At 43.8% G+C, this 17,122-nt stretch overlaps 1 protein-coding gene, 3 non-coding genes and 1 pseudogene across 6 annotated transcripts; all 5 read left to right on the top strand.

Annotated features, from left to right (window-relative positions):
• The first annotated feature begins 6,422 nt into the window (after positions 1–6,422).
• LOC129018778 (signal recognition particle subunit SRP72-like) lies at positions 6,423–10,560 on the top strand (annotated as a pseudogene).
• A 2,305-nt stretch (positions 10,561–12,865) lies between these two features.
• On the top strand, positions 12,866–16,762 carry RPL17 (ribosomal protein L17). 3 transcript variants are annotated; one of them, XM_054460683.2, is made up of 7 exons: positions 12,866–12,924; positions 13,793–13,845; positions 13,932–13,972; positions 14,442–14,576; positions 14,822–14,920; positions 15,707–15,898; positions 16,677–16,762. In XM_054460683.2, exons 2-7 carry the CDS (start codon positions 13,806–13,808, stop codon positions 16,722–16,724), a joined length of 555 nt encoding a protein of 184 aa, XP_054316658.1. In that variant the 5' UTR covers positions 12,866–12,924; positions 13,793–13,805; the 3' UTR covers positions 16,725–16,762. The 3 variants fall into 3 exon arrangements, with proteins under 3 accessions (XP_054316658.1, XP_063509738.1, XP_054316659.1); XM_063653668.1 differs by having other exon boundaries at positions 12,918–13,124; XM_054460684.2 differs by lacking the exon at positions 12,866–12,924 and adding an exon at positions 13,236–13,251.
• LOC129019199 (small nucleolar RNA SNORD58) lies at positions 13,648–13,713 on the top strand. The gene has a single exon (XR_008495544.1). It is a non-coding gene; the product is annotated as a small nucleolar RNA SNORD58 (small nucleolar RNA).
• Positions 14,030–14,094, top strand: LOC129019197 (small nucleolar RNA SNORD58). The gene has a single exon (XR_008495542.1). It is a non-coding gene; the product is annotated as a small nucleolar RNA SNORD58 (small nucleolar RNA).
• On the top strand, positions 15,949–16,012 carry LOC129019198 (small nucleolar RNA SNORD58). The gene has a single exon (XR_008495543.2). It is a non-coding gene; the product is annotated as a small nucleolar RNA SNORD58 (small nucleolar RNA).
• Positions 16,763–17,122: the final 360 nt, after the last annotated feature.

The following is a 17,122-nucleotide window of genomic DNA, read 5'->3' as shown; positions in this document are numbered from 1 at the left end:
AAGAGATCAAGACCATCCTGGCCAACATGGTGAAACCCTGTCTCTACTAAAAATACAAAAATTAGCCAGGCGTGGTGGCAGGTGTAATCCCAGCTACTTGGGAGACTGAGGCAGGAGAATCACTTGAACCCAAGAGGCGGAGGTTGCAGTGAGCTGAGATTGCACCATTGCACTCCAGCCTGGGCAACAAGAGCAAAACTCCATCTCAAAAAAAAAATTATTCTTAGGGTTTGGGGCTTTTTTTGGGGGGGGTTGGGGTGTAACTATGGTAAATGGGATTACCTTTTAAATTTTTTTTCTTTTTTTTGAGATGGGAGTCTTGCTATGTTTGTCTGAACTACTGGGCTCAAGCAATCTGCCTGCCTCAGCCTCCTGCGTAGCTGGGATTACAGATGTACACCATTGTGCCATCTTGATTTCTTTTCTTGTTTGTGTCTAGAAATGCTACTTGTTTTTGAATATTGATTTTGTACCCTGCAACTTTACTAAATTCACTTATTAGTTCTGAGAGTTATTGAGTAGAGTCTTTATATTTTTCTTTTTTTTTTGAGACAGAGTCTTGCTCTGTTGCCCAGGCTGGAGTGTGGTGGTGTGATCTCGGCTCTCTGCAACCCCCGCCTCCCAGGTTCAAGCGATTTTCCTACCTCAGCCTCTTGAGTAACTGGGATTACAGGCATGTGCCACCACGCCCAGCTAATTTTTTTGTATTTTTAGTAGAGACAGGGTTTCGCCATGTTGGCCAGTCTAGTCTCGAACTCCTGACCTCAAGTGATCCACCATCCTCTACCACCCAAAGGGCTGGGATTACAGGCGTGAGCCACCGCGTCCGGCCTGATTTTTCTATATATAAAATCATGTCATCTGTAAACAGGGACTATTTTACTTCCTTCTTTTCAAATTGAATGTCCGTTTTTTCTTTCTTTTGCCTAATTGCTCTGGCTAGGACTTCCAGTATTATGTTGTAATTCAAGAAATATTTGTTGAGAACTTATTATAAACAAAAAAAATATTCTAGGCACTGGAGGGAAAAAAGACAAACAAGAACTATGTCTTCTGCCAGGCGCAGTTGCTCATGCCTGTAATCCCAGCACTTTTGGGAGGCTGAGGTGGGCAGATGACCTGAGCTCAGGAGTTCGAGACCAGCCTTGCCAAAATAGCGAAATCCCCTCTCTACTAAAAATACAAAAATTAGCCGTGGTGGCATGCGCCGGTAATCCCAGCTACTGGGGAGCCTGAGGCAGGAGAATCATTGAAACCCAGGAGTCGGAGGTTGCAGTGAGCCAAGATCATGCTACTATACTCCAGCCTGGGCGACAGAGCAAGACTGTCTCAAAAAAAAAAAAAAAGATCTATGTCTTAATGAAGCTTACATTTTTTGAAAAGGAGATAGAAATTTAAGAAGAAAACTAATAAACGTGATAATTTCATTCAGTGAGATATGTTGTGAAGACAATAAAACAAGATTATGTCAGAGAGGAGCTCCATAGACTGTATCAGGGAAGGAGTTAAGGCTTCAGTGACTGGAAGAAGCCAACACGTGAAGACCTAGTTGTAAATCATCTTACATGGAAGGAAGGGCAAAAGCAAAGGCATCAAGACAGGAATGAGTTAACTGTATCCCTGAAGCAGCAAGGAGCCAATGTGGCTGGAGCAAAGTCAGTGCAGAGGAAAAGGATAGGAAATGAGGGCCTGGAACTAGATCAGCCTGCACAGCACAGTAAGCAGTTTGGACTTTACTGGGTGTGAAATGTGAAGTCTTTCAAGGGTTTTAACCTGGGAAGTGCTTTGGAGAGAAGTGGGGAGTGTTATATTATATAGTTTATATTTTTTAAAGATTATATTTTCTAGTTATAGTTATTATAGTTCTAGAAACTGTATTTTAGGACAACCAAATCACCCCAGTTAATAAGAGAAAGCTCTTTTTACAAAGAATGCTAAGCTATTCAGATTAAAGAAAAATAAAGAGACATGGCAACCAAACACAATGTCTTATTCTGAATTTGGCTCTTCGTCCAAAAAAAAATTCTATAAAAGATATTGTTGGGATAATTGGCGGCAATTAAATATGGTCTCTAGATTAGATAATAGTATTATAGTAAATGTTAAATTTTCTGATTCTAAAACTGATTATGAAAGAGGACAATCTGGCCGGGCACGGTGGCTCATGCCTGTAATCCCAACACTTTGGAAAGCTGAGACAGGCAGATCACCTGAGGTCAGGAGTTCAAGACCAACCTGGCTAACATGGTGAAACCCAGTCTCTACTAAAAATACAAAAATTAGACAGGCGTGATGGTGGGCGACTGTAATCCCAGCTACTCAGGAGGCTGAGGCAGGAGAATCACTTGAACCCCGGAGGCAGAGGTTGCAGTGAGCCGAGATCGCGCCAATACACTCTAGCTTGGGCGACAGCAAACCCGTGTCTCAAAAATAAAATAAAAAGAAACAACAAGCAGATGTCATGTGGGACCTAGATTGGGTCTTGCTTTGTTTCTGATTTTTTTGTGTGTGCGTGGCTGCTTTTGTTTGTTTGTTTGTTTGTTTGTGATAGAGCCTTGCTCTGTCACCCAGGCTGGAGTGTAGTGACATGATCTCAGCTCACTGCAACCTCTGTCCCCCAGCTTCAAGCAATTCACATGCCTCAGCCTCCAGAGTAGCTGGGACTACAGGTGTGTGCCACCACGCCCTGCTAATTTTTTCTATTTTTAGTAGAGACAGAGATTCACCATGTTGGCCAAGCTGGTTTCGAACTCCTGGCCTCAAGTGATCTGCCTGCCTCAGCTTCACAAAGTGCTGGGATTACAGGTGTGAGTCAGTGTGCCTGGTGGGTCTTGCTTTGAACAAACCAACTGGAAAGGACATTTGGGGAACAACTGGGATAACTAAAATTGAGGTTAGGTATTAGAAGAGATGAAAATGTATCAACATGGTAAAATTGAGATTAACTGGAAAAAAATCTGATTATGAAATAGCATGTACGGTATAATTTCACCTGGTAAGTATATATGTATATACATACACACATGAAGTATATATCTCACACTATACTAGAAGGATATATTAAAGGTTAATCTTTTGGAAATATAAGGATTTTATTTTCTTAATCTGCTTATCTGCTATATCTGACTTTGTACAAAACACATATAAATAATTTTAAATTTTTGAATAATTTTAAAATTTTACTTATTATTTATTTATTTATTGAGATGGAGTCACTCTGTCACTCAGGCTGGAGTGCAATGGTGCGATCTTGGCTCACTGCAACATCTGCCTCCCGGGTTCAAGAGATTCTCCTGCCTCAGCCTCCCGAGGACCTGGGATTACAGGCACGCGCCACCATGCTCGGCTAATTTTTTCTTTTCTTTTCTTTTTTCTTTTTCTTTTTGTTTTTTTGAGACAGAGACTCACTCTGTCGCCCAGACTGGAGTGCAGTGGTGCGATCTCGGCTCACTGCAACCTCCGCCTCCCAGGTTCAAGCCATGCTCCTGCCTCAGCCTCCTAAGTAGCTGGGACTACAGGCGTGTGCCACCATGCCCGGCTAATTTTTGTATTTTTAGTAGAGAGAGATGGGGTTTCACCGTGTTAGCCAGGATAGTCTCCATCTCCTGACCTCGTGATCCACCCGCCTCGGCCTCCCAAAGTGCTGGGATTACAGGCATAAGCCATCTTGCCTGGCAACTTTTTCTATTTTTAGTAAAGACAGGGTTTCACCATGTTGGCCGGGCTGATCTTGAACTCCTGGCCTCAAGTGATCTGCCACCCCAGACTCCCAAAGCGCTGGGGATACAAGCGTGAGCCACCGCGCCTGGCCAATTTTAAATTTTTTAATAAATAAATTGCTCTGGCTGTTCTAGATGGATTACAGGGGCAATCAAGAGTGGAAGCAGGTTGTCTAGTTGATCAGCAATATGCTTTTCAGTATCTGTTTCCCAAGTCTAGGTGGAAGCCAGATTCTTGCTGGAAATGAAGCTTCTCCTTCATGGGAATCCCACATACATCCAAAGAGATCTTATGTCTGGGAGCACAAACTGGGTATGTTAAAGGGCTTGATATTCTCCAGGGTATTTTGTTGTCCAACAAAGCTGGGTAGAGATTTGCACAGGTCCACGGAGCTGCTCAGTAGAGGGAGGGTCTGGAGGAGTGCTATCCAGCAGACTAAAGGCAAGGCACCAGCCCTCTTTGAAGTTATTCACTGGCCCAGCCAGGGAAATCACAAGCACACACACATACCCAACATCAGTTAATGACAAGATGAGAAAGAAAATGTACTTTTAAATTTGATCTTAAAACAATTCACAACTCTCAAAAATTATGCAGAATAAGCCAGGCGTGGTGGCTCACGCCTGTAATCCCAGCACTTTGGGAGGCTGAGGCAGGTGGATCAAAAGGTCAGGAGTTCGAGACCAGCCTGGCCAATATGATGAAACCTCGTCTCTACTAAAAATACAAAAATTAGCTGGGCATGGTAGCACGTGCCTGTAGTCCCAGCTGCTCAGGAGGCTGAGGAAGGAGAATTGCTTGAACCCGGGAGGCAGAGGTTGCAGTGAGCTGAGATGGCACCACTGCACTCCAGCCTGGGCAACACAGCGAGACTCTGTCTCAAAATAAATAAATAAATAAATAAATAAAATTATGCAGAATAAGTAGAGCTATAGTAATAAAAAGAAAACTTTGCAGCTTGAGGAATTAAAGTGTCTCACAAACGGAATGAAATCCCTTAGGAAAGCCTAGTGAAGAAAAATGTCAGCTATTACCCTAACTCTGGGAGGTAAGGGAGACAGCCAGGCGGCAGAGAGGAGCAGCCAGCAGCCCAAGGTCCGGAGAGGCAAATAAAAGGACTCCAGCCGCCTGAGTAAGGGATTACACTTTCCGACTGTTGTGAAAAGAATTCCCCTTTCCTAGCTAATAAAGCCAATTTCTAAGTGAAGCTCAAAACAGCATTGTATGGGAGGCTCCGACTGAGAAGAACAAAGTAAATCCCTGGCAAGGGATTAAGACTTTCCTCTCCCCCAACCACCCTACCCTACTGCCCGCTCTCCTGGAGGCCCAGGAGCCAATCCTCTAAAGAGAATTCTACGAGGGGCAGGGGAAGTGGATGATAATGCTAAAAGACAGAGCACTGAATATTCACTCATCTGAAAATCCCCAAAGACGTTGTTTTCTAAGAAGATGGTCAGAGTAATCCATACTGGCCAACTGATTTAATGTGCCACACTGACAAACCCTTTCCTAAGAATTTATAGCCTCAACTAAAAACAGTTGTTTGGACAAACTGTCAAACTCCTGCAGGGCCCACTTGACATCCGTCTTTGTCAGGTCAGTGAGGAGAATGGCTATTACTTTGAAAAGGCTAAGGGTTTCTTGTTTCCTGCTGCTACCAGGAGATCTACAGAGTAAGCGAAGCCTCCGCGGTTACCACTAGGCAGAACCCAATAGAAGTCCTCGGGAGAGCCGTGTTTAAATTCAGCACTTGCCCAAGGCCGGCCAATCACTTGAGGTCAGGAGTTCCAGACCAGCCTGGCCAACATGGCGAAACCTCGTCTCTACTAAAAATACAAAAAATTAGCCAAGCATGGTGGCGGGCACCTGTAATCCTAGCTACTCGGGAGGCTGAGGCAGGAGAATCGCTTGAACCCCGGAGGGGGAGGTTGCAGTGAGCCAACATTACACCACTGCACTCCAGCCTGGGCGACAGAGCAAGACTCCATCTCAAAAAATTAATTAATTAATTAATTAATTCAGCACTTGCTATTCCATTCCCATCTTCTTGGCTCTTGCCTGGATTTCTGCTACAGCTATCCTGGTGCTCTGCTTGGAATTCAATCCCGTGTTCCTGGCCTCATGAATGTACCCAGCCTCAGCACCAGAATAGTCCTCCTCAACACAGCTTTCACTGGGTCCACTTTGATGAGTTCAGGCAGCAGCGAACGCGGAATGTGATGTGGTGGATCAAGCCCTGAGAACAGAGCCAAAGCTGGGGTGAAGAGAGACAGGTGACCAAGAGACAGACTGCCCGGGGCAGGACAGGAGAGCAAGACTAGAACATAGAGTGCAAGATTACCCGGAAACATGGCTGTCCCGGTAAGAAGTCCGGAAGGCATGAAAATGTGCGGAACTGGCAGCAAGGACGGTGGGAAAGAGCACAGGATTCAAAGGTATTAATAGATCTAGGCTGACATCCTGGCTCTGTCCCTTCTGAACCTCAGTTTTCTTATCTGTAAAATGACACATTAATACCTGCTGCGGTGCACACTGCGATGTGCTTCCCAGACACCTCCCAGGAATGAAGGACTCAGTCTCCCTCTGCTGAGAGTGCTGTTAGTCCTCTCTGAGGATTGGCTGAAGAAGACTGCCCCACCCAAGGTCACACCTTCTTCCTGGGGCCGCCCACAGCCAATGACTGAACAATAGGAGAGGAACAAATGCCCAGCCCTACCCCCAACGTGGGGCAGCTGCGGGAATCTCCAGCTACTGAATTCCCCCCGGGGTCGGGGAGAAGTGTTGGGGCTGCGTCAGTCCCCTCTTCAGTTCGGCTTCCTGACGCTGCCTTCCAGTGTGGAACGCAGGCGCACGGTTTGCTCTCTGAGTCCGCTTCCTGGGCAGCCCAGCTTGCCACAGCCATCTCATCCAATCATGAGGTTCCGTTAACCTTGTTTTTTTGTTTTGTTTTGTTGTTTATTGTTTTTTGTTTTTTTGTTTATTTGTTTGTTTTGAGACAAGGTCTCACTCTGTTACTCAGGCTGGAGTGCAGTGGCACGATCTCAGCTCACTGCAACCTCCACCTCCTGGGTTCAAGTGATTATCATGCCTCAGCCTCCAAAGAAGCTGGAATTACAGGCATGTGCCACCACTCATGTCTAATTTTTGTATTTTTTGGTAGAGACGGTTTCACCATGTTGGTCAGGCTGGTCTGGAACTTCTGACTTCAGGTGATCCGCCCACCTCGGCCTCCCAAAGTACTGGGATTACAGGCGTGAGCCACCAAGCCTGGCCCGTGATTGATAGTAAATGTGAAGCATCCGGCCACAACACGCGGTATAGGCTGAGTATCCCTAACCCGAAAATCCGAAATCCGAAATGTTCCAAAATCGAAAACTTTTTGACAGCCAACATAACACCGCAAGTGGAAAATTCCACACCTGACTTCACATGACAGGTCACAGTGAAAATGCAGGTGCACAACCCAGTTTATTTAACCTACCCAAGGAACAAAGACCCTCCCAGTGCCCTTCAGCTGCACTAGGTGCAGGCTGGACACACCAAGGGCAGGTTCCCCTCAATGATGTCCCACATGGATCCAAGACCTACGTGCATTACTTATTGCAACTTTTTTGCTTATTCTCTGCTCTATGGTATAAAAATATTGAAAGATAACCAAATTATTGAAAGAGAGAAAGTTCTTTTTTACACAAGTCCAATATAAAAAATGCTATGGAATAACAGAATTACAAAGTCATTATTTTTCAACACCTGATGACATAATGAATGTAGGCTCTGAACTTTAATAGCTCCTAAAGCCATTAGATGAAAAGCTGATGAGTAACTTCATAAGGAAGGGGTCACAGCAACAACTCCTGAACTCATTTGCCCATCTTTTTTTTTTTTTAATTTTTGATTCTGGAAACGGTGTCTCTGTTACCCAGGGTACAGTGAAGGGGCATGATCATGGCTCACTGCAGCCTCAAACTCCAAGGCTCAAGCAATCCTCCCACCTTGGCCTCCCAAAGAGCTGGGATTACAGGCATGAGCCACTGTGCCTGGCCAACTGCCCAGTGTTAATATCAGTAAAAGTGAGACAATCAGATGACATTATGTACACACAAGGCAAAAACAGAGTCAAAAGTAATATAAGTAGTTTATTTGGGCCAAGTTTGAGGATTGCAACCTGGAAGCATAAATTCAAATTGCCCTAAATGTACGCTCTGGTTCACAGCAATTACAAGTGGATTTTTAAAGGAAAAAAAGAAGAGGCAGTTTCTAAATTGTTTACCAAGAATTTACAGTAAAATAACTAAGCTAACCAGGCGCGGTGGCTCACGCCTGTAATCCCAGCAATTTGGGAGGCCAAGGCGGGCGGATCATGAGGTCAGGAGATCGAGACCAACCTAGCTAACACGATGAAACCCCATCTCTACTAAAAATACAAAAAATTAGCTGGGCGTGGTGGCACATGCCTGTAGTTTCAGCTACTCGGGAGGCTGAGGCAGGAGAATGGCTTGAATCCGGGAGGCGGAGGTTGCAATGAGCCGAGATCGCACCACTGCACTCCAGCCTGGGTGACAGAGTGAGACTCTGTCTCAAAACAAACAAACAAAAACAACAACAACAACAAAAACAAAATATAAGCTATTGATTGTTGTACGTTGTTTTCGTATCACAAATTCCAGGAACATGAGAATAATGGGTAAGGCACTAGTCAGGAAACTACAGGAAAGAAAAGAAAGAACAAAATATCTTTAAACAATAGGCTGGGCTGGGCATGGTGACTCACACCTGTAACCCCAGCACCTTGGGAGGCCAAGGCAGGCGGATCATGAGGTCAGGAGTTTGAGACCAGCCTTGCCAATGTGGCGAAACCTTGTCTCTACCAAAAATACAAAAATTAGCCAGGTGTAGTGGTGGGCGCCTGTAATCCCAGCTACTCCGGAGGCTGAGGCAGAAGAATTTCACTTGAACCCAGGAGGCGGAGGTTGCAGTGAGCTGAGATTGTGCCATTGCATTCCAGCTGGGCAACACAGCGAGACTCCATCTCAAAAAAAAAAAAAAAAAAAAAAAAAGAGAAAAGAAAAGGAATATTGCAACTACAACTGAACAGAATTACGAATGCCTTGAAGACAATAGAAAGTGCCAACCAGCAGACAGACAAACTGAAGGAGTTTTATGGACAAGCATTATGCAGTTTGGAACGCTATGATGAATACTTAGAGTATACAGAGATCTCGCCTGAAACTCCCAAGATGATTATGATAAGGAGAGGAAAACAAACTTTTCAGCAGTTGTTACTCCTCAAAGCAATTGGAAAAAAGTGGTTCCAGAGAACTTGGGTCTCCAAGAAGGTGCACATGAGCTATGCTACAACACTGCACATGCGCTGATTGGACAAGGCCAGCTGAACCAGGCCACGAAAATCCTACAAAAAGCTGAAGATCTTTGCCGCTGTTCACGATCAGAAGACTGTGATGGGACTGAGAAAGACCCACAGGCAGGACTGGCCATCATTCATGGTCAGATGGCCTATATTCTGCAGCTTCAAGGTCGAACAGAGGAGGCTTTGCAACTTTACAATCAAATAATAAAACTGAAACCAACAGATGTGGGATTACTAGCTGTAATTGCAAACGACATCATTACCATTAACAAGGACCAAAATATCTTTGACTCCAAGAAGAAGGTGAAATTAATCAATGCAAAAAGAGTGGAGTTTGAGCTTTCCAAGAAACAACTACAAGCTATAGAATTTAACAAAGCTTTACTTGCTACGTACACAAACCAGGCCAATTAATGCTGCAAAATATCCGCCAGTTTATAGTCCCAAAGTCCCGAGCATCTCCCACCTGTGTTAATCCAAGCTGCCCAGGTTTGCCTGGAAAGCAGCACACAAAAACAACAGAGCTGCTTCAGAAATTTTCAGATCAACATCCAGAAAATGCAGCTGAAATTAAGCTGACCATGGCACAGTTGAAAATTTCTCAAGGTAATATTTCTAAGCATGTCTAATATTGAGAAGCATAGAGAAGTTAAAGCAGAAACCAGGCATGGTGTCTGCATTCGTGATCATGTATAGCCATGAAGAAGATATTGATAGTGCCATTGAGGTCTTCACACAAACTATCCAGTGGTGTCAAAACCATCGGCCCAAATCTCCTGCTCATTTGTCCTTGATAAGAGAAGCTGCAAACTTCAAACTCAAATATAGACGGAAGAAGGAAGCAATTAGTGACCTAGAACAACAATGGAAACAAAACCCAAAAGATTTTCACACCCTGACACAGCTTATTTCTGCTTACTCACTTGTAGATCCAGAGAAAGACAAAGCTCTTTGTGAACACTTGTCATTATCAGATAGCGCGTTCTAAAAGTAGATGTCAAGGCTCTTGAAAATTCTCCTGGTGCTACGTACATTTGGAAGAAGGGTGGCAAATTTACTGGAGATAGTCAACGAAAGGAGCAAGGGTGGGGAAATTTGAAAAAGAAGAAAAAGATGGGAAAATTGCCTAAGAATTATGACCCAAAAGTTACCCCAGATCCAGAAAGATGGCTACCAATGCAAGAACATTAAGAACATTCTTATTACCGGGGAAGAAAGAAGGTTAGTAAAAAGAAAGATCAGATTGGAAAAGGGATCCAGGGAGCAACTGCAGGAGCTTCATCAGAACTGGATGCCAGAAAAACTGTGAGCATCCCACCCACCTCCCCAAGACCTGGCAGTGCAGCGACACTATCTGCCTCTGCAAGTAACATCATACCCCCAAGACAAAGAAACCTGCAGGCGTTCCAGCAACAAAAAAGAAACAGCAACAGAAAAAGAAGAAAGGTGGAAAAGGAAAAGGTAGCTGGTGATGAGAATACTCTTGTTGCAGGCTATTTTTTAAACTAGTCTCAGGAATATAATTTTAAACTAGTCTAAGAATATAATAAAGGTAACACACCAAGAAGCAAAAAAAAAAAAAAAAAAAAAAAAAAAAGAGAGGCCACAGTGCACTATGAATGAGCCACTGCACTCCAGCCTGGGCAACAGAGAGAGATTCCATCTAAGAAAAAAGTTCATTTAAGTTTTATAGGAAAATCACTGAAGGTTCAAAGGACAAACTATTCACTCAAAAGGAAATGATCTCACAAGGCTTAAATGTCTTTTAATCTAATCCAATGCTGGCTAAGAGACTCAAATGTGGTGTGACTATTTTTAATTATAGGCTTGATTTCTCCCTAAAATCAGAGAAAATATGGTTGGAGTCCATAGGGGATGGAGAAAGAAGGGATAAAAGATGAGGCAGGCAAATGCCAGGTCATGGAAGGCTCTTATATCATCCCCAAATATTTGGAACAGGGGCCACAGGAAAAAAAAAAAAAACCCAAAAAATGACATGATCATTCTGACAGCCATTTTAGAAAAATGACTCTGTCAGGGCCAGGCGTGGTGGCTCACGTCTGTAATCCCAGCACTTTGGGAGGCTGAGGTGGGCAGATCACATGAGGTCAGGAGTTCAAGACCAGCCTGGCCAACATGACAAAATCCTATCTCTACTAAAAATACAAAAATTAGCTGGGCATAGTGGTGGGTGCCTGTAATCCCAGCTGCTTGGGAGGCTGAGGCAGGAGAATCGCTTGAACCTGGAGGCAGAGGTTGCAGTGAGCTGAGATCACACCACTGCACTCCAGCCTGGGGCCACAGAGTGAGACCTTGTCTCAAAAAAAAAAAAAAAAAAAAAAGAAAGAAAAAGAAAAGAAAAGAAAAATGACTGTCAGGAATATGGAGGATATATTAAAGTGCAGAAATAATTAGGGCAAGAAGACCACTTAAAAGAATAATCCAGATTTTGTTAAATAATTGTATGTGCAAAGACAAGAAGACAGGAGTCTCTCATCTTTCTGGTTTAAGATCCTAGGTGTATCGGGAAGTCCCCAAACAAGGAAGGGAGAAAGGCAGGGTCACCTAGGGATGCAGAGCTTGGTCACAGAAGCCTGCCTTGGATCCCAGGGCTGCCACTCCCAGCTGCCAGACCTTGGGTTTGCGGGGGAGTTCCTTTTTTCTTCTTCTTTTTAACACATTATAGCAGCCAGATCAACTTCATCATTTACAAATGGTTGTCCTAAGGATTACTTGAGGAAATGCATGTAAAAACACTGAAAATACTGCCTGGAATCTAGTAAGCTTATAGAATCATTGTCTGTTAGTCTTGTCACCATGCAACATAAAAGAGGAACCCGGAGGAGAAGATAAAGAGTTCTGTTTAAGGGCATGTTAGGTTTCAAATAACCTCAGGTCTTCAGGGACCTCCCAGAAAGGATGTCCAGGGAGTAGTTTGCTATCAGGGTCTAGCTCAGGAGAAAGATGTGGCGCTGGGGTGTTAATCTGGGAGTTAGCATGCAGTTGAAAGCTCATGTGAGGGGAGGGAATTACCGAGGAAACACCATGGAATCCAGCATCAGCAGTGGAAGTGGAGTCTAGGGGAGAGACTTAGGGCTGAGGTCTCCTACACTGAGGTCAAGGAAGCAAGTGAGCCTAGCCTGGAGTCTACTCTCCTGGAGTTTGAGCTGCCAAGAGGGATGGTGCCATGAAATAGAAGACCTAACAAAAGCTAAGTGCATCACTGACTATGAGGGAATAACCAGAGAGATGACCTGGGGAAGGAAAAAAGGGAAGAAAATGCCAAAAGGTTTTCTCCTCCAGATGAAGATCTAGAAGCAGCAGGGAACAACGAGGATATTGAACCAGACCCTTCAGTTAGCGCATTTTTCACACAGGTTATAATACAATTGATTGGATGACATTCCCATCCTGAGAATTTCCTGATTACCATAATTACATCTCATCCTTTCATCTTTTTAATTGGCCATTTACAAACCACTTTCAGGGGTACAGGGCCACATAATCAAACCTAACTAATGTTGACGAATAAATAAAATGTTTCTTTCATATCTAATAATACGTAGCCTGTCCTAGAACTACAACCCTGCTTTTAATTGACTGACATTTAAAACCCTGAATTTTTATTTCTTTATACAAAAAAGAGAACTTTGAGACAGTCCCTAAGGAGGCAATTCGTTTTCACACGTTCTTAAAACATATTCCACACTCCCTTCGCTTTCCGCCCTCCTGCCTCCTCAGATCTCGTTTCTTCGGCTACGAATCTCGCGAGAAGTCAAGTTCTCATGAGTTCTCCCAGAATCCACCGCTCTTCCTCTTTCCCTAAGCATCCTGAGGTGAGTGTTTCTCCTGCGTTGCTCCGAGGGCTGAATCCTCCTGCCATCGCCGCCATCCTGGCTTCGGGGGCGCTGGCCTCCAGGCCCCCGGGAGGAGAACTCCTAGGGCTACTAAATTCTCGCTGGAGGCGGTGGTTTCTTATGCGGGAGGACGTGGCGGAGGGCCTGACTTTGGGAGCCGGGGTCGGTCGGCCTCTGAGGTCCGCAGAGGGACGTGATGGGCGGGAATGGGGACGACCGGGCTCCTCCACTGGTGGGGGCGCTGGCCCGCCGTGGGGTGCGGGCCGCCTGTGGTCCGTGCGGACTCCGGAGGTCCAGTGTCTAGTGGTGAGTGGTGGCCGCAACGAGAAAAAAGTTTTGGGGGAAATAAAGTAGGGTGGAGGCGTTACACGTTACTACAAGAGTGTTGCGTACCGGAGGGCTCTTAACATGGGTCATAGCCCGAAGGTGTTGAGAGAGACGGCATTACCTGCAGCCCTGACAGTAAAGGGGTTTCTGTAGAGCGGGAGGGAGGAGGTGTAGAGGGTTGTAGTTGAGTTGTGCCATGCGGATGCGTCGAGTCATTTTACATCTGGAAGATCCAGCATTGGATTGAAACAGGCTGTATTTTCTTCCAAAGGGTAGACTGGATTGGTGAGGCCCGTGTGGCTACTTCTGTGGAAACAGTGCTGTAGTTATTGGCAGATAAAAGAGAAAGCAAGCCCTTGGTGGGGGAAAGGATGGCTGCGATGATGGCATTTCTTAGGACACCTTTGGATTAATAATGAAAACAAATACTCTCTGAGCAGCTGTTCGAATCATCTGATATTTATACTGAATGAGTTACTGTAAGTACGTATTGACAGAATTACACTGTACTTTCCTCTAGGTCATCTGTGAAAATGGTTCGCTATTCACTTGACCCGGAGAACCCCACGAAATGTAAGTGGACAGGAGGTAGATACCTATTTCCTACTTGGGAGTTGGCATAAGATACCAAAAATTAACCAAAACGTTTTATTTTCTAGCATGCAAATCAAGAGGTTCCAATCTTCGTGTTCACTTTAAGGTATGCGATTCATAGTTGTGATCCAACGGTTCCTCATGTTCCACTCAAAAAAGGTAGCTGCAGTGATGACTTTCTTAGGACACCTTTGGATTTACCGTGAAAATTAATAAATTCTGAGCAGCCACCTTATATTTAGGCATTGATGATCAGGGTGTAAGGATGTAGCGTTTGTGAAATTGAGTAGAAGTACCAGAAAACCATTTGAAAACCTAGTGTGCAGATCAAGATGGGGCATTTAAATTGTAATTACATGATGATGGAATTTAAACATTTTATAGTGAATAAATGGAGTTTTGGCGTTTTCTCTAGCTTCAACGAAGTTTCCTTGCTTTTCGTCACAAGTTTTTTTAATTGCCTTGCCCCCAAAGAATAGAAATAACTTGACATTTTGAAAAGCTGAAAATTTAACGTTTACTTTAAAAATTAAAGCTTTGATCTAGTTAACCAACACTTTATTCTTCATACTTAGAACACTCGTGAAACTGCTCAGGCCATCAAGGGTATGCATATACGAAAAGCCACGAAGTATCTGAAAGACGTCACTTTACAGAAACAGTGTGTACCATTCCGACGTTACAATGGTGGAGTTGGCAGGTGTGCGCAGGTGAGAATTCTTAGTTGCCATTTGAAAAGACAGATTTTAATGGAAAAGTGATGGGATAGGATAAGAATGGCTAAGATCTGTGCTGATGAACCTATTTCTGGTTGCTGTAATGACAGGACACCTTGGATTGATGGTGAAATAAACCATATCCTAAGAAACATTGATATCAGATAAAATAAATTCATCTTGGCTGTAATGTTAATTTAAATCAAGGAAAATGACTCATCATCTCCATTTTCTTTCAGGCCAAGCAGTGGGGCTGGACACAAGGTCGGTGGCCCAAAAAGAGTGCTGAATTTTTGCTGCACATGCTTAAAAACGCAGAGAGTAATGCTGAACTTAAGGTACCCAAACCATTAACATCCTGTGCAACTTGGGTGGTTGTTTAATTAATGTTGGCTGTTCAGATTTATGTCCTTGATTTTCTTGTTTTCAGTAATTAAGTCATTTAGGATTTTTTAAATTTCTACCTCCAGTTTCCACATAACGAAACTATTTCCTTTTATTTTTTTTTTTAGTCCCTTTATGGCAAAATTCTGTGAAGATCCAGAAGCGTGCTCTGTGGTCTCTTTAAGCCTAACACTTAGTATTTCTAGTTTTCTGCTGTCTTTTTACACTGGAGGTAGTTTACCAGGGGCTTTTACAACCCTTTTTGTGCCATACACCTTTGGTAGTATGATTAATTATCAAAATGATTGCCTTAGCAGTGATTAAAGTGGTTATTACCCATTAGCCTTTTGCATTTGAAGGTCTGGGCCTGAACTGGAATTAGTTTAGGTCTGTATGGCTCCAAACCTTCTAAGCCATGCTGAGAAATTTTATCATCAAGACTTCAAATTGGGTTCTTCCTTACCCCTCAGCTCTCCACCCATCTAAGGATCTTTGGGAAGGCCACTCAGACAAAATGTATAGCACACTGAGTTTGGTGGCAATTTAGACACGTAAAGGTGAAGGCAGACAACTGCTTAAAAAAATGCGGTTTGCAGAATAAAAGGATTGCCTTTCAAAAATGATTTCATTGAGGCAGGACTTTGGATCAAGCCTGGGAATTCATATTTAGCAATGATAGTTTGTGGTGTTTTACTAATTAAGGATGTTCCTGGTTTCATTCTCCTTCCGTTCTTCCCCAGGGTTTAGATGTAGATTCTCTGGTCATTGAGCATATCCAAGTGAACAAAGCACCTAAGATGCGCCGCCGGACCTACAGAGCTCATGGTCGGATTAACCCATACATGAGCTCTCCCTGCCACATTGAGATGATCCTTACAGAAAAGGAACAGATTGTTCCTAAACCAGAAGAGGAGGTTGCCCAGAAGAAAAAGGTAAATTAGTAGTTGCTCAGTTTTGTTTGTGATAGTAGAAAGATTTGTGGTTGCCGTGATGACTATCTTAGGACACCTTTGGAATAACTATGAAAGAAAACTATTCTGAGCAACCCTTTCACCTGTCTTATTTTGGCTTTTGTAAGTTTGTTTCTTGACTAATAATAAATGGTAAGTTTTCTGTAATCCCAGCACTTTGGGAGGCCGAGGCGGGTGGATCACAAGATCAGGAGATCAAGACCATCCTGGCTAACACAGTGAAACCCCGTCTCTACTAAAAATACAAAAGAAATTAGCTGCGCGTGGTGGCGGGCGCCTGTAGTCTCAGCTCCTCAGGAGGCTGAGGCAGGAGAATGGTGTGAACCCGGGAGGAGGAACTTGCAGTGAGCCGAAATCGCGCCACTGCACTCTCGCCTAGGTGACAGAGCGAGATGCCATCAATGATAGTTTTATATTCAGTACCTCAGGCCCATATGATCATCTGCTGATGGCCCCACTTAGATGTACATAGCCACTTCAAAATGGGCCCTCTCCCCAAATCTAAGAAGCTTGTTTTCAGTAATTGATCACATTCAGTTCTTTTAAGTCAAGAAACTGAGTGATTCTGTACACTTCTCTTTACATCTAACGAACTTAAAGTTCTGCTGATTTCTACCATTTAAGTATTTTTCCCCCTTAGTCCTTAACGACTAGGTTTCCTGCCTACAGAATAAGCTGAAGTCCTCCAAGATGTACTGTGGTTTTTTCCAAGAAACTTAACACATTTTTCTTTCCCCAGATATCCCAGAAGAAACTGAAGAAACAAAAACTTATGGCACGGGAGTAAATTCAGTATTAAAATAAATGTAATTAAAAGGAAAAGAATGTTGGTTGTCTTTATTAGTGAACGTATTTCAAGTGTCCTTACAAGATGGGTCAAATGAGGATTTTTTAGGATTAGAACTAGAAACAGATTGTTTACCCTACACCATTAAAAACCATTTTCATGGTTGGGCACAGTGGCTCATTTCTATAGTCCCAGCACTTTGGGAGGTGGAGGCTGACTGCTTGAGCCCAGGAGTTCAAGCCCGGCCGGGGCAACATGACAGAACCCTGTCTCTCTTAAAAAAAAAAATTAAGTGTGGTGTCACTTCCATGTAGTCCCAGCTAATTGGGGGGCTGAGGTGAGAGGCTGCAGTGAGCACTACTGCACCCTAACGTGGGCAAGACAGAACAAGACCCTGT

This window comes from Pongo pygmaeus, chromosome 17, assembly GCF_028885625.2.
Source record: "Pongo pygmaeus isolate AG05252 chromosome 17, NHGRI_mPonPyg2-v2.0_pri, whole genome shotgun sequence".
Lineage (NCBI taxonomy): Eukaryota > Metazoa > Chordata > Mammalia > Primates > Hominidae > Pongo > Pongo pygmaeus.
The sequence above is the reverse complement of the archived record's forward strand: the minus strand, read 5'-3'. Positions and strand labels throughout refer to the sequence as shown.